Source organism: Equus quagga, chromosome 7 (assembly GCF_021613505.1).
Source record: "Equus quagga isolate Etosha38 chromosome 7, UCLA_HA_Equagga_1.0, whole genome shotgun sequence".
In the NCBI taxonomy this organism is placed as follows: domain Eukaryota; kingdom Metazoa; phylum Chordata; class Mammalia; order Perissodactyla; family Equidae; genus Equus; species Equus quagga.
In genome coordinates this window covers 34,761,657-34,774,762 of record NC_060273.1, presented here as the reverse complement: position 1 = coordinate 34,774,762, position 13,106 = coordinate 34,761,657, and the positions used below count along the sequence as shown (strand labels likewise).

The window sequence follows — 13,106 nt, the reverse complement described above, 5'->3', positions numbered from 1 at the left end:
GAATGGGTCGTTCCTCCTGGCGCAGTAGGAAGCTGGCGTCCCTTGGGCAGGGCAGCTCCTTCACCTCCTCCTCTACATTCCCTTCTCTGTGGACAGCCCTTCAGCTGCTTCACTTCAGTCTGCCTTTTGTTTTATTTTATCTGTAAAGGAGGATTTACACACAGTACATCTCATAGTTTGCCAGACTGTATCAGGTCTCAATCTCGCTTTGCCTTTAGTCATGGCTGCAGTCCTTTAGTCATTTAATCACCTTTTCCTGCATTTTCTTCAATTTGCATACTGTTTTCTGAAGGAGTGCTTAAGGTGAAACGTGGTAACTTCATCTTTACGTCTTCAGAAAGCGTTTACTTTATACTGGGGGCTGTGTCGACACTGTATGTACATTATCTTTACTCCTCAACAACCCTGTAAGAAAGAGTAGAGGATGCGGGCTCTGAGAGTCACTCCATTCATTCCTTCACCAACTGTGTCTGTTGAGTGCCAGGCCCTGGTGTGGGCTCTAGAGACACAAAGATGAACAAGACCAGTTCCTGGCTCTGCTGGAACTTAGGTTCTAGTAAGAGGAAGCAGACAGTAAGGAATAAACAAAAACATCGATGGTGGAAACTATGCAGAGAATTAAAACAAGGTGGGGTGATAGAGGGGTGGACAACTTGACTGTCACAGGTTGGGTTCACTGGGAAAGAGAGTCTGAGATTAGCGTGCAGGGTGCTTATTAGGGAGCACCCTGGGATCACATCTGTGAAAGAGAAAAGAAGGGAGAAGCCCTGGGCCAGGGGAGAAGCTGGACTGTGGTGCCTCCACCACTCCCACCAAGAGCTCCAGAGTTGAGAGGACCCTTGGAGCTGTCTGGATTTGGGACAGAGGAGCCAGGGCTTTATAAGGGGTCATCCAGGGGTGAGATCTTTAGCCAGGGAGATTCCTGAAGAGTACTGACAACCAAAGACCATCTGCCAGCAGCACTCCCTGCAGCCCGGAATCAGTCCCTCAGTCCTGATGGAGATCTGGGTGGCATCTGACAGTGTCTACAGCAGAGTACTTCTCTGAGGAAGTGACATCTAAGCTGAAACCTGAATGGCAAGGAGCCCATCGTGCAGGGGTCAAGGAGAGGAGGTGCCTAGACAGAAGGAGCAGAGAGTTTAAAACCCCTAAGGAGGGCATGTGCTTGACACGCTCAAGGAACAGAGAACAAAGGCGATGATTCCAGGATGACAGAGTCGAGAGGGGGTTCTTATTCTTATTTTTTTTCTAATATAGATTGTAATACAATATTCTCTATGTTACAATAGAGGATGAGGAAAGGATGGAGAAAAGGGAGAAGATTGAGAAGGCAGATGCACACGTGTGGAAGAGCCGGCCCCGGCCAGGAGCAGGGGCGCAGATGCACTGTAGCAAGCGAGAAGGCCAAGGTCCTGGGCATAGGTGCAGCTGGGCGGGCCAGCTAGGGAGTTCTGTTTGACAGTGTCTGTTGTCTCAGTGGTGAAGTAAGATCATCAGCAGACGGGAGTGGGCAGAGTGGTGGTGAGCAAGTCTGAAGAAAGAGAACCTGTAAAATAGGTGTTCTGAAGAATGAGAAAGTGAGCATGCTGCAGAAGAGCAGGAGGAATATGGGGTAATGCCAAATGCCCGTTTTACGATTTGGGGTCATGATTTCAAATGAAACCAGTCAACATGGTGGTTTCCCCAGCAACATGCCGCTGCTCCGGTTGAGACAAGAAGTAACTAAGTGGTTGGGTGTTACCAGGCTGGTGGTGCCGGGAGAGGAGGGAGCGATGGGTGTTTGTGAGGGCAGGGGGGTGGTGGCCCAGACCCTAGAATCCAGGCTGGGCCAGGAGGCAAGCAGGACCTGAAGGGGTGAAGGAGAGTGGGGAAGGGGCTAGCAGGTGGTGCTGGCAGTCCCCTCGAGGCCACAGAGCTGCTAGAGGGCAGAGAATGGGAAGGAGCCTAGGAGGGGAGGGTCAGAGAGTGGGTTGGACTTCCAGAGGCTGTGCGGCTGAGCTTGGTGCCCCAGGCTGCAGAAGGGCCAAGCGGCACCAAAGCCTGCCCAGCCTGCGCCGCTCCCACCTTCCTCCCAGGAACATCCCAGGGCACTACTGGTAGCCCACGTGCAGTCGGTGCCATAAGCCCGGGCCACTCTGACGCTCTGCTTTCTAATTATCTCTCAGTTATTGTGTGGTGCCTTCTGTAGTGCACGCAGAAGCTGTCTCCCTGCTTCTCACAGAGTGTGTGCCTCCACAGCTCTGCCCCCACTGTCACCACTACTAGTGGCCTTTGTTCAGCTGTGAATGATGCATGGGCAAAGTGTCTGGATTTCATGAAATGGGAACTCTCCTAAAAGTGTGCCCTGTGTTTTAGCGTGAGCCTTAAGGTATATGGGAACATACCTGCCTGACCATAGGCTGCAAAGGCAGGTTTTGGACGAGGAAATGCAAGGTTTTGAAATCTCATTCAAAAATGGCTTTGTCTGGCTTGTCTTCTTAGATAAGCATGCTGCATGATATACTGTTTGCACCTTTATCATTCCAAATTACTCCAAATATCTAACTCCAAAAATTATTTTCAAAAGAATGACACAAGGCTATTGAAAATGGAGCTTTTCCATTCCGTCGGCATGGGGGTAGATGTCAAAAACTGGAGAAACTGCTTGGAAGGGCAAAGATATCAAATGCTTTTTTTTTTTTTGAGGAAGATTAGCCCTGAGCTAACTGCTGCCAATCCTCCTCTTTTTCTGAGGAATACTGGCCCTGAGCTAACATCCGTGCTCATCTTCCTCTAGTTTATATGTGGGACGCCTACCACAGCATGGCTTGCCAAGCGGTGCCATGTCTGCACCAGGGATCTGAACCAGCGAACCCCGGGCCGCTGAAGCAGAACGTGCACACTTAACCACTGCGCCACCGGGCCAGCCCCTCAAATGCTATTTTTTTAAAGGTCCTAGCACATTTTAAAACAACATTCAAACTATTTGGATGTGATCTTAAGGCATTTCTAAAAGCATAAAAAATCATTTTGCTGAAAAAAAATTTTACAACTGCACGTCATAAAACTTAGGATCTAAGGCTACAAGGTACATTGTTTACTTGTGACCTGTCGGTTATAGTGCCTGCTCCTGTTTTTGTTTGATTTTCAACTTTTTCTTAGAGAAAACCTCAAACATACATAAAAGTAGAAAGACCAATTTAATGACCTGGTCCCCCCACCGCCAGCTTTAACAATTATCAAATTATCAGTTCATTTACCAATCTTGTTTCATCTCTCGCCCAACCACTCCCAGATCAATTTGAAGCTAATGCCAGACTTCATATCATTTCATCTGGAAATACCTTAAAGGTCCTTTTTTTTCTTATGTGACCACAATCTCAATTATTATATATTTCAAAACTGACAATAACTCCTGAATATCATTAACTAGTCACTTCAAGTTTCTGATTGTTTCATTAAAAATTTCTTGACACTACAGTTGTTTGGATCTGGATCCGGGTCAGCTCCATACATTGTAATCGGTCACTAAGTCTCATGACGAGACTTTTGTATCTACAGGTCCCCCCGTCTCTTTTTCCTTGTAATTTATCTGGAGAAGCAGCAGGTTACTGGTCCTGGTGTCCTCAGTCTGGATTTTGCTGATTACATCCACATGGTGTCCTTTTCCACATTCCCCTTTCTCCTGTATTTCCAGCGTTGATCAGTCTGTATCACTGTTTTGTCTGTTTGCCTGTCGTGTTGCTGCTAGAGCATTTCATCAGTGGCCATGGCTAGTCCATCAGGAGGCACACGTCTGGCTGTCTCTCTCTTTGTGGTATTAAGCAGCCATCGATAATGACTGCCTAGCTCCATTACTGTATTAAGGTTGTATAATGCCTTCAAAGGTAAAAGAATCTTGCCCAAAGATCATAGTTAGCACTGGAATTATGAATGAAAACACTGACATTTTTATCTAACACAGTCACCAATTTTAGAAAATAACGTTTTGAATTTCCGTATTTTTACCATGCAGATAAAGCTGGATGAAGAAAGCACTGATGCTATTCTTACTATACTGAATTGGATAAATTGGAAAATCCTGTTTTTAAATATCAATATTGTCAATAGTGATATTCATTATTTAGCGTTTGGCAGTTTCAATGAGGTCTAACTGTATTTTTAAACCTCTTTGTTGGCTGGATGATAAGAGACAGTCCCTGGTAAGGAGCTGCCTTGAAAAGTGCTGAGACTGTCCAGGAAACTAAAGGTTGTGAACAGTGCCCCACCTGTTCCTTCATTCCCACTTCCGTGAACAGCGGAGCTTTAAGCACAGAACCTTCTCTTACGGGCCGGAGTAGGGCTGCTGCAGGAGGGTGACCTGGTGCTCCGTGGCCACCTCCTCCATGGCAAACCCACGTGGAGCCGCTGCCCTTCCCCCCTTGACCCCGGGTGCAGGAGTCTGCAGCTCACACTCTTGGCTCACGCCCTGCATGCTCCCAGACCTGCCCAGGGCTGCCTCCAGGCAGAGCTCCAGACTGGAAGACGCCTCTCCCCACCACATACCATCTCCACCGAATCAGTAATCTAAAGTCTCCCAACAAAGCCCTCGACCTGATGGCTTCGCTGGTGAATTCTACCAAACAGTTAAAGAAGAACTAATGCCAATCATTCTCACACTTTTGCAAAAAATCAGAGAGGAGGGAACACTTGCTAACTGCTGCTGAGGCCAGCATCACCCCGATACAGTCAGACCTCCGCATCCTCGGATCGTGTTCTGTGTTGACAGAACCTCGGCGGTTCAATCCAAGGATGCGGAACCCACAGATACAGAGGGCCAACTAAGGGGCTTGAGGATCCCTGGATTTTGGGATCTGTGGGGGTCCTGAAACCAATCCCCTGTGGATACTGAGGGATGACCGTACTCTGATCAGGCCCCCTATTTCTGCCTTGCAGGCTAGAAGGCTTTCTTTAGTCTTTCATTTTAACAGCCTTTAATTTTTGTTCTCATATAACATTTAAAAACCCAAATATCTAATGAAATGCCCTCGTATAAGTTCCAATGATAATTTCACTTGTCATTGATTTTGCAATGATAAAATAATGAATGGTGATAAACTCTTTTCTTAATGATAACTGAAAGTTTCCATACAAAGACATGTTTAAGCACTTCAAATAGGTATAGAGTTGATACCCACAGTGAGGTCACATTTGTAACTTTGGCAACTAATATTTCTATGGCATCAGACTACTGTGACCAGCCAAACTTCTTTTTTAAACACAGTCAAGTGGCATGTGAGGGCAGGCTGCATGGACAGGATCTGTGGATCACGATGAGACCTGCACATTGAAATTCATCCATTGAGCATTTATGGATGAGCTTACAATGGTCCTGTGGTAGGCCCTGGGGACACAAAGAGGAAGACCAACCTAGGAGTTGAGTCCAGTGGACGATGTGTTTATTGGGGCTGTGTAAAAAGGTGCACAGGGTGAAGGGGTGACAGAGGAGGAGGGAAGGGCTCAGGCTCCTGGGAAGCATCGGAGGTGGCCTCTTGGAGGCAAGCATTGAGCCAAGTTCTGAAGGAAGAGCTCTGACAAAACACAAGGCCTTCTAGATGTGTGTTCTGGGAACTGCAATGGCTGGGTGTGGTCTGGGGCAGCAGCCAGAGAAACGGTGGGGCGGACAGGCCAGGAGTGAAGCAAACCTAGCCAGGGCGTCAGGAATGCACGCTGGCCTCCTTCCATCCTCCTGGGCAGTACCTGCAGGCAGCTCTGAGGGCGCGCTGGAGCCCACAGACGGGGCGGGAGGCTGTGCGGTCGTCCAGGGCGAGAGGACGGCAGGAGTCCAGTGTAGTAGAGATGGGAAGGGGTGACAAGAGGTAAAAGAGGTAAGAAGTGACAGAGCTAGTGACTGACTGTGCAGCCTGCATGGGAGAAACCACTGTTCTGTCTTACCTGTGGGAGCACGTCTGGTTTACTCATGTTGACATATTTTGGAGCTGTTTTGTTTTTCTGATAATTTATGTAATTTTGAGCTCCAGGTCTTTAAGATGCTAGCATTAAAAAGGAAAAACATTCTTTTTTAAATTAAGTTACACATTTAACTACTAGGGAAAAAATACAATTGTTTTAGAGGTTCTGAATAATTAAAAATAATCCGGATCCTATAAGTATGATTGTATTCATTAAAGATGAAGTTACTTATGATTTTTTAAAGTACCTACAATTTAAGAGACCCCTTTTCCCACTTTTGATAAACAGATAAAAGTTGTCTTTCATGGGGGTATTTATAAAATATTTTATGATTTTTTTTTTTTTAAGATTTTATTTTTTCCTTTTTCTCCCCAAAGCCCCCCGGTACATAGTTGTATATTCTTTGTTGTGGGTCCTTCTAGTTGTGGTATGTGGGACGCTGCCTCAGCGTGGTTTGATGAGCAGTGCCATGTCCGCGCCCAGGATTCGAACCAACGAAACACTGAGCCGCCTGCAGCGGAGTGCGCGAACTTAACCACTCGGCCATGGGGCCAGCCCAGAATATTTTATGATTTGACTACTATGTTAAACATAAAAAGAAATGGGTTTATGGTGAAAATTTTGTCTAAAATTCTACAAATAAATTGATACAGTTATCCCACTCTTGAGACAGATATATCAGTCCCATGCTACTTTAAGCAAACAAATGTATGTTTTAGTATTTTTTTTTTCACCTCAGATGTTGCCATTTGCTAGGTACATTAAACATATGCTGAAATGAGGTTTCCTTTTAATCTACTTTGCCGTCACAGCTACAGGTTTTCGTTAAAGAGCAAAGCCCAAGTTTGGTCAGGGTCCCTTTGTAAAAACTAAAACATCTAATCATTATGCCTTATTTAAAAAACTTTTAAAAGTCACTCTTTTTCTGCTTATAAAAATGACCCAGAGAATTTTTGTTTTGGTAGAAAATTTGGAAGACAAGGAATAAGTATTAAAAAGAAAAGTTTTAATTATCTATAATTTCACTTCCAAGACAACTACTGTTAACATTTCACTGCTTCTTTTGAGATAGACAGAGGTAAATATATTTAACTACATAGACAGGCGTTTTGCCCACACACAGTGGCAGCACAGCATTTTCTCCCATCAGGTTGAAAGCACTCGGGAGCGCCAGACAAGCCTCCGGCGCTGCTGCCTGTGATGTGGACGGTGCCGCCCAGCCCTTCTCATCCTCACGGTGCCTCCTGGGTATCGGCCCAGTTTTCCAGTATCCCAGGAGGCAGAGGGATTGTGGGGCCTTGTGAGATGGAGAACAGGGGAAACAGAAAAGATGACAGCAGCTTTCTAAGTCCCACCTCAGACTGAGAGAAACAATTCTAAAATCTCAACTAGCAGCCTGTTGGTGTCGCTCCACCAGAACACTCTACTGACCAGACAGTACCATTGTCATCTGTGTGCTGGGTGCTGTACTGTTTTTCTGACCTGGAGGACACTGGAAAATGCCACTTAATAAAGATCACAAGCAAAGATGAATTGGCTTTTTAACAAATCAGCAGAAGCCGCAAGGTTTGACAGCCTCCCTGCATGGGGAGCTGCCGGCCATGGTCGCAGGGGCCCCACCCCGGCCACCCTCTCCAGGACGTTCGCTTTTCCTCATCTGTAAAACAACAAAGTGCATCTGACCTGGAGTGAGGAGGGTAGTAGCCCAGAAGTAAGCACAGGGTGCTTCCAGATGCACAGTGAGGGTAATGATGGATTTATATTCCACTTCTATGACTAACATCTTTGAAGTAGTATTTCAAGATAGTACTTGAAATAATAGAAAATGCAAAAGAAAAAAAACACAGCTCTGTCACCAATATACAGCTCGTATGCTCCTCTGCTGACACTGTTCTATCAGACAAGCTGCTACATTTCGTCACTATCAAGTCAAGCCCAGAGTGCCCAGACCACAGCCGGGAAGCAGGCAGGCTGCGCAGGGCGGGCAGGAGAACCAGCTCTGCTCCAAGGAAACCGCCTCACGCGCCGGTGAAAAGGCCTGTTGTTAAAGGATGCCCAGTCGCCGTAGCCTCTTGCAATAGCAGCAGGAGGCACAGGATCTAATCTGTGTGTCAGGGCGTGGGGGAAAGACAAGAAGTGCTTCCATAAATGAAACCAGAGTTTCCAGATCAGACAGAAATGTTCCAGAACTGCTGCCCAGCACAGCAGCCACTGGGCAGAGGGGGCAGCCGAGCACTTGGAAAGTGGATAGTAAGCTAAGGAATCGAATTTTTAATTTTAATCTAAATAGTCATATATGGCTAGTGGCCACCATATTGGGTAGTCAGGTATAGATTTCACAGATAGAACAATGTTCCACTTAAAAACTTAATCCAGAGCACGATGGTCAAGAAGCACATGCCATGACCAAGGCCTGTGCAGGAGCCCTCAAGGGCAGGGACACAGTCCTGGAATTGTGTATCTCAAAAGTTCTTATGCCCAACTGGACTGAAGATAATTTACCTTTCCTAAACTAAAATGTTTAAATCAGCTAATGATGTTGGGGGAAAGTATGTTCTCTCTCAGCCAGACGCTGAGAGCCATGGCAGCTGGCAAAGCATAACACTTTTATACTTAGTTTTTACATACAAAAAACCATCAGTTACATGTAGCGTTTTACCGGATCCTTGGGCTAAAGTGTAATACCGAAGCCTGGGGGCCACCCACCATGGGGTAGAATGTTCCTAAACCCACTAACCTAGACAGTTCCCATGGCTGCCCTGTGATGTGGCATCTCGAAAGATCTGAGATGCAGTCTTCCTCAGCTCAGGAGAGTGGTCGTTGGGACTGAAGCTGGAGGGCCTGCCGGATGGTCATGTTGTTCTCTACTGTAGTTGCAGCAGAGTTTTTAAATAATCAGATAACTGGGCTTTTAAAAGCTATTGAAAAACTAAGCCCTCTGACACACACACTTTCCTTTCAAAGCGCGTGTCTGCTGACCTGTAAGAGCCAGAAGTGCCACCTTAGTGCAGGCCCCGTGAGCGGCTTTGTTTTCATCTGCTCTCCACTCCACAAAGTGGGCACCTTGGTTTCAGTAGAGTCCTGTGACCCACAGTTGGCTTTTCCCTGCCTGGGCTTTGGTGTCCCTGTTTTAGGAATAAAAGGGTTGAACTAGATCGGAGGTTGTGAATTGGGAGACAAGTCTGGCCCATAGCCGAGGACTGGCATTAGATGTTAACATTTAAAACTTCAGTTAGGGCTGCTGCTACTGCAGGTAACAGAGAGCTGACCTCCAGCTGGCCTCCAAGATGAAGGGAAATTCTGTTTCGTGGAAGTAGCAGTCCAGAGAGGCAGGCGCCAAGGACGCTCCCAGAGCCCTTCTCTCCTCACCAGCCCTGTCTTGTGTGATGTGGGCTCCACTGCACAAGGCGGCAAGCGGACAGCAGAGCGCTGCCCGGTCCACATTCTCAGCAGCACCCTGCCTTACCCTGACTGGCCACAGAGGCCCCTTGCCCATCTCTGAGTGTCTGCCTACAGCCAGGGAAACGGGCTGTGCTGGGTGGTCTGACCTGACCAGGACCACCCGTAAGCTGGGACCAAGTAGTGCCCTTCAAGGCACGTGGGCATGTGGTGGAGACCCAAGCCAAAATCCAGTATAGCAGGGAAGGGGGAGGTGCAGCAGACACCTGATGGTAGTCAGCAAATGCCCCCGCTCCAGTGGACTTGGGTTTTCGGGTTTCCAGTGGGGTGGGGTAGGGTGGGGGGTCGCAAGATGTGCCCCACTCGACCTGTTCTTGCTTGGCCACACTCAGCTGGTTGTGGGCTATCTTGCTGTCCAGTCCCAAAGCCTTCACTGCCCTTACTGTCTCGTGGAGCCTGTTCTCTTCTAATGACATGCCTGGCCCCTACTGGCACCTGATTTTCTGCCTTGATGGTCTCCTGTCTTGTTGAGTGCACTCTGGACCAGCACCATGCTGACTGTCAAGGGGGGCACAGAACATGTAACAAGCTGTGCCTGCAGGCCACGAGTGCTGGCCTAGCCAGAGGGACCAGTGCCTCAGAGTCATGCTTTGTAAAGTCTGAGGAAGAGCATTAAGATGGAACTGTGCCGCTGATGCAGAGCAAGGCCCATGACGTGTGTGAGGATGCATTTTTCCACCAGTTGGCTGTGGGACTTTGGGCAGCTTAGCTCCACAGATGTGTTCTGAGTACACGCTGTGTGCCCTTCACTGTGCGTGTACTGAGGGGAGAGACGAGAAGGAGGTTCTGGGCCTGCGGGAACCCTACCGAGACAGGTCAGGCCTGGCAACACAGGACCGAGGCTTCCAGGACCTTGGTGCTCCTGCAGGACAAGGCAGCATTTGCCAGATGGTGGAGGAGGGAGAGAGGGGATCAGGGAATGCAGACAAGGGGACCCCAAACCCAACGGCACGGCCAGAGGGAGACAGCAGAGGGACAAGCGCAGGTTGCAGCTTTCACAGGCGGCCACCAGTAAGAGGGATGGGGCTGTGCCCTCAAGTGAGGTGGGGAGGTTCCAAAGACACGGACCGTGCAGCTTGGCTCACTGGCTAAACAAAGGCAGTGCCGCTCTGGCCTGAAGAGGCCCTTCACTGAGTGGAAAGGGAACATGGGAAGGGGGCGGGTTTGGGGACTGTGGTCAGTTGTGACCGAAACACAACTCAGTGGGCTCAGTGGGAGATGTGTTAAAGGTTTCAGAAAGGGGAAAGCTTTCTGAAAATGTCCTGTAACACTGAAGAATACCATGTATCGAAAAGTACACGATGACTTTGTACAAAGTGACTATGTATAACCAGCACCAGACCAGGAGCTAGGACGTTACCAGCCCCTCGGCAGGCCCTCTCCTCACTGTCCCTTCTCAGTCTAGACTGCGCCAACTTCCCGCACTGGTCTGGTCTGGCCCTCCCACAGACAGACCCATGCAGCGTGTCCTCCTGTGTGTTCTGTTGCTGTGTGACGCTCTGCTGTCTGACAGAAGGCCGCTGTCCATTTGGGTGTTCGCAGTTTGGGTTGTTAGGACAGGGCTGCTCTGAGCATCCTGCAGGTGTCTTGGGGCCCGTGGGCTTGCCGAGGTGCGCACAGGACCTGGCTTTGCCCTGCCACTAAATGGCTTCAGGCTGTCTTCTTAAGAGTCAGTTTTGCCCTCCTCCCTCACAGCGCAGGTTACTTCTTGCCACTTTACTTCCAGGATGGACTGTGATACATCTCTTCTACTGTTTTTTTCTCTCAAACGTTGTGGGCTAAGCACCCAGGTAACACAGCGTGTTAAAACGTGGCCAACCTCCTTCTGAAGTTCATTTGGATCAGTCAGGGCCCAGGAGGCCCTCTGGGAACGAGCTCTGAGGCTTTTTGCCTTGAAGACAGTTGGGGGTAATCCCAGCTGCTGTTGCGTTTTTGGTTTCCAGTTTGGGATGCACAGAGAGCTGTCCTCAAACTTGAGGATACACATGGGCGATGTGGAATGTTGGCCCCAAGGAAAGGCAGAAAGAAGGGGGTTTCCAGTGAGTGTGGAGGAGGAGGAGGGCTGGGTGTACCTCTGGGGCCGAAGCAGCACCGGACGCGGACTCCCAGGCCTCCCCCGCCCTCGGGGTGCTCGCTGGGCCTTCTGCTCTAGGTGGGACGTTAACACCAGCACTCTAAGTGCGTGTGGGATTGCATGACAGGCATCCTGGTGTGTGTTTAAAATAAATCATAAATTAGCCCTTAATCATCACGTATGACGAATGTTACACCAGAAATGACTTACTCTGAGGTCCGCTGAGGAAGCTCAGCATGCCCTATTGGAAGAAAGCATTTTGCAACCATTTAAAGCTCTATTAGGATGTAGCAAGCAGGGCAGCTCCTTTGTGCTTAAGTAATGAAAAGCAGACACTGAATTTGGGCATCGGGCTGACTAGAGACTGCCTCCTGGTGCTGGGGCTCCCCATTAGGATCATCTTGCTGGCCTGCTGGCCCCAGAGTTCAAGGTCAAGGTGTGACATCCTCAGAGGCCTGGAGAGCGCAGGGGCAGGTCTGAAGTCGGCCTCGGCGCCCCCAGCCTGCAGCCTGCCTTCTGCCTTGAGTCTGTACGGCCAACACACAGTAGAGGCTGTCCCAAAGGAGCCCTGGCCTGGGCCTTCGCCTCCAGGGATGGCCTTCAACCCCTGGGGCTGGCAGCGGCAAGTGAGAGGGGCTCGTCTAATCAGTGTCCAGAGGTCTGAGCGCCCTGAGACTACAGGGAGTCCTGGAGCCTCCAGGACAGTGAGGTTCGCTCTGGCAGCCAGTTGGTCAGATGGCGTTACACTGCCCTCTCCTGGGCAGGCATCTGAGAATTCGCTCCAGAGCTCAGGCCAGTGACTTCTTAGAACAGCCAGAGCAGATCTAAAGCAGATTCTTAAAGCCCACAGGCTTCTTGGAATGAAGGAAAGAAGGCGCACGCGCACCTGGTCCCTGGCCACACTGGGAGTCCCGAGTCCTGGGAAGTGGAGGCGCAGGGCTCCATGAAGGCTGCCGGGCTCTGGCGGCTCCTGAAGGACAGTGTGTTTGCACCGTTCCATCTGCTCTTTGCCTCACTTTAGGGAACTTCCTACAAGATCTCGGGCTAGCAGTTGGCACCATCTGTGGGCACCAGAACCCAGCCAGGTTTTATTTTCACTGACTTTTTTTGTGGCATTGTTCAGGACTGGGCTCCCAGAAAGCCACCTGCACGTCACACCTGAAAGGTCGTGCGTGAGGAGCAGCGGGCCCCGCATCTTCCCTCCAAGTCTGAGATGGCCCTACACTTGGGAGGCTGCCTCCCTGCTTCCAGCATGTCTCCTGTTCTTGCCCTCCCTCTTCCCAGTGAACTTAGAGACCTCGATGGTCTCAAGGGAATGAGACGACAGGGCACTCTTTTAACAAGTACCTTTAAAGAGTCCCTTATGCTTTACCTTCAGGTCTATTAAAAATGCCCCCATTTCGTGAGCCTTCCCTAAACTTCATCTTTCTCTTCCTCACAGAATGCTGCAAATGGGACTGCGAAGCCTCCATTCCTCAGGTATGTCCAACTTTCTCCCTAAAGCCCTGCTGAACGGGAAGCTGCCTTCCCTGCTGCGCAGGGGCCTGCAGCGTCCCCCGGAAGGCCTGCCTTGGTTGCAGCCCAGGAGGCCCGACCCTGAGAAGGGGTCAGAGGAGAATGCAGTCATGTGGTCGCATCACAG

At 49.3% G+C, this 13,106-nt stretch overlaps 1 protein-coding gene across 2 annotated transcripts in view; it reads left to right on the top strand.

Moving 5' to 3' along the window:
- Positions 1-13,106, top strand: part of BAIAP2L1 (BAR/IMD domain containing adaptor protein 2 like 1) — a 102,641-nt gene that overhangs the window by 87,213 nt on the left and 2,322 nt on the right. For both annotated transcript variants that reach the window (XM_046668685.1, XM_046668686.1), the window contains one exon: positions 12,906-12,943. In XM_046668685.1, coding sequence (XP_046524641.1) covers positions 12,906-12,943 — 38 coding nt within the window. The remainder of the gene's footprint in view (positions 1-12,905; positions 12,944-13,106) is intronic.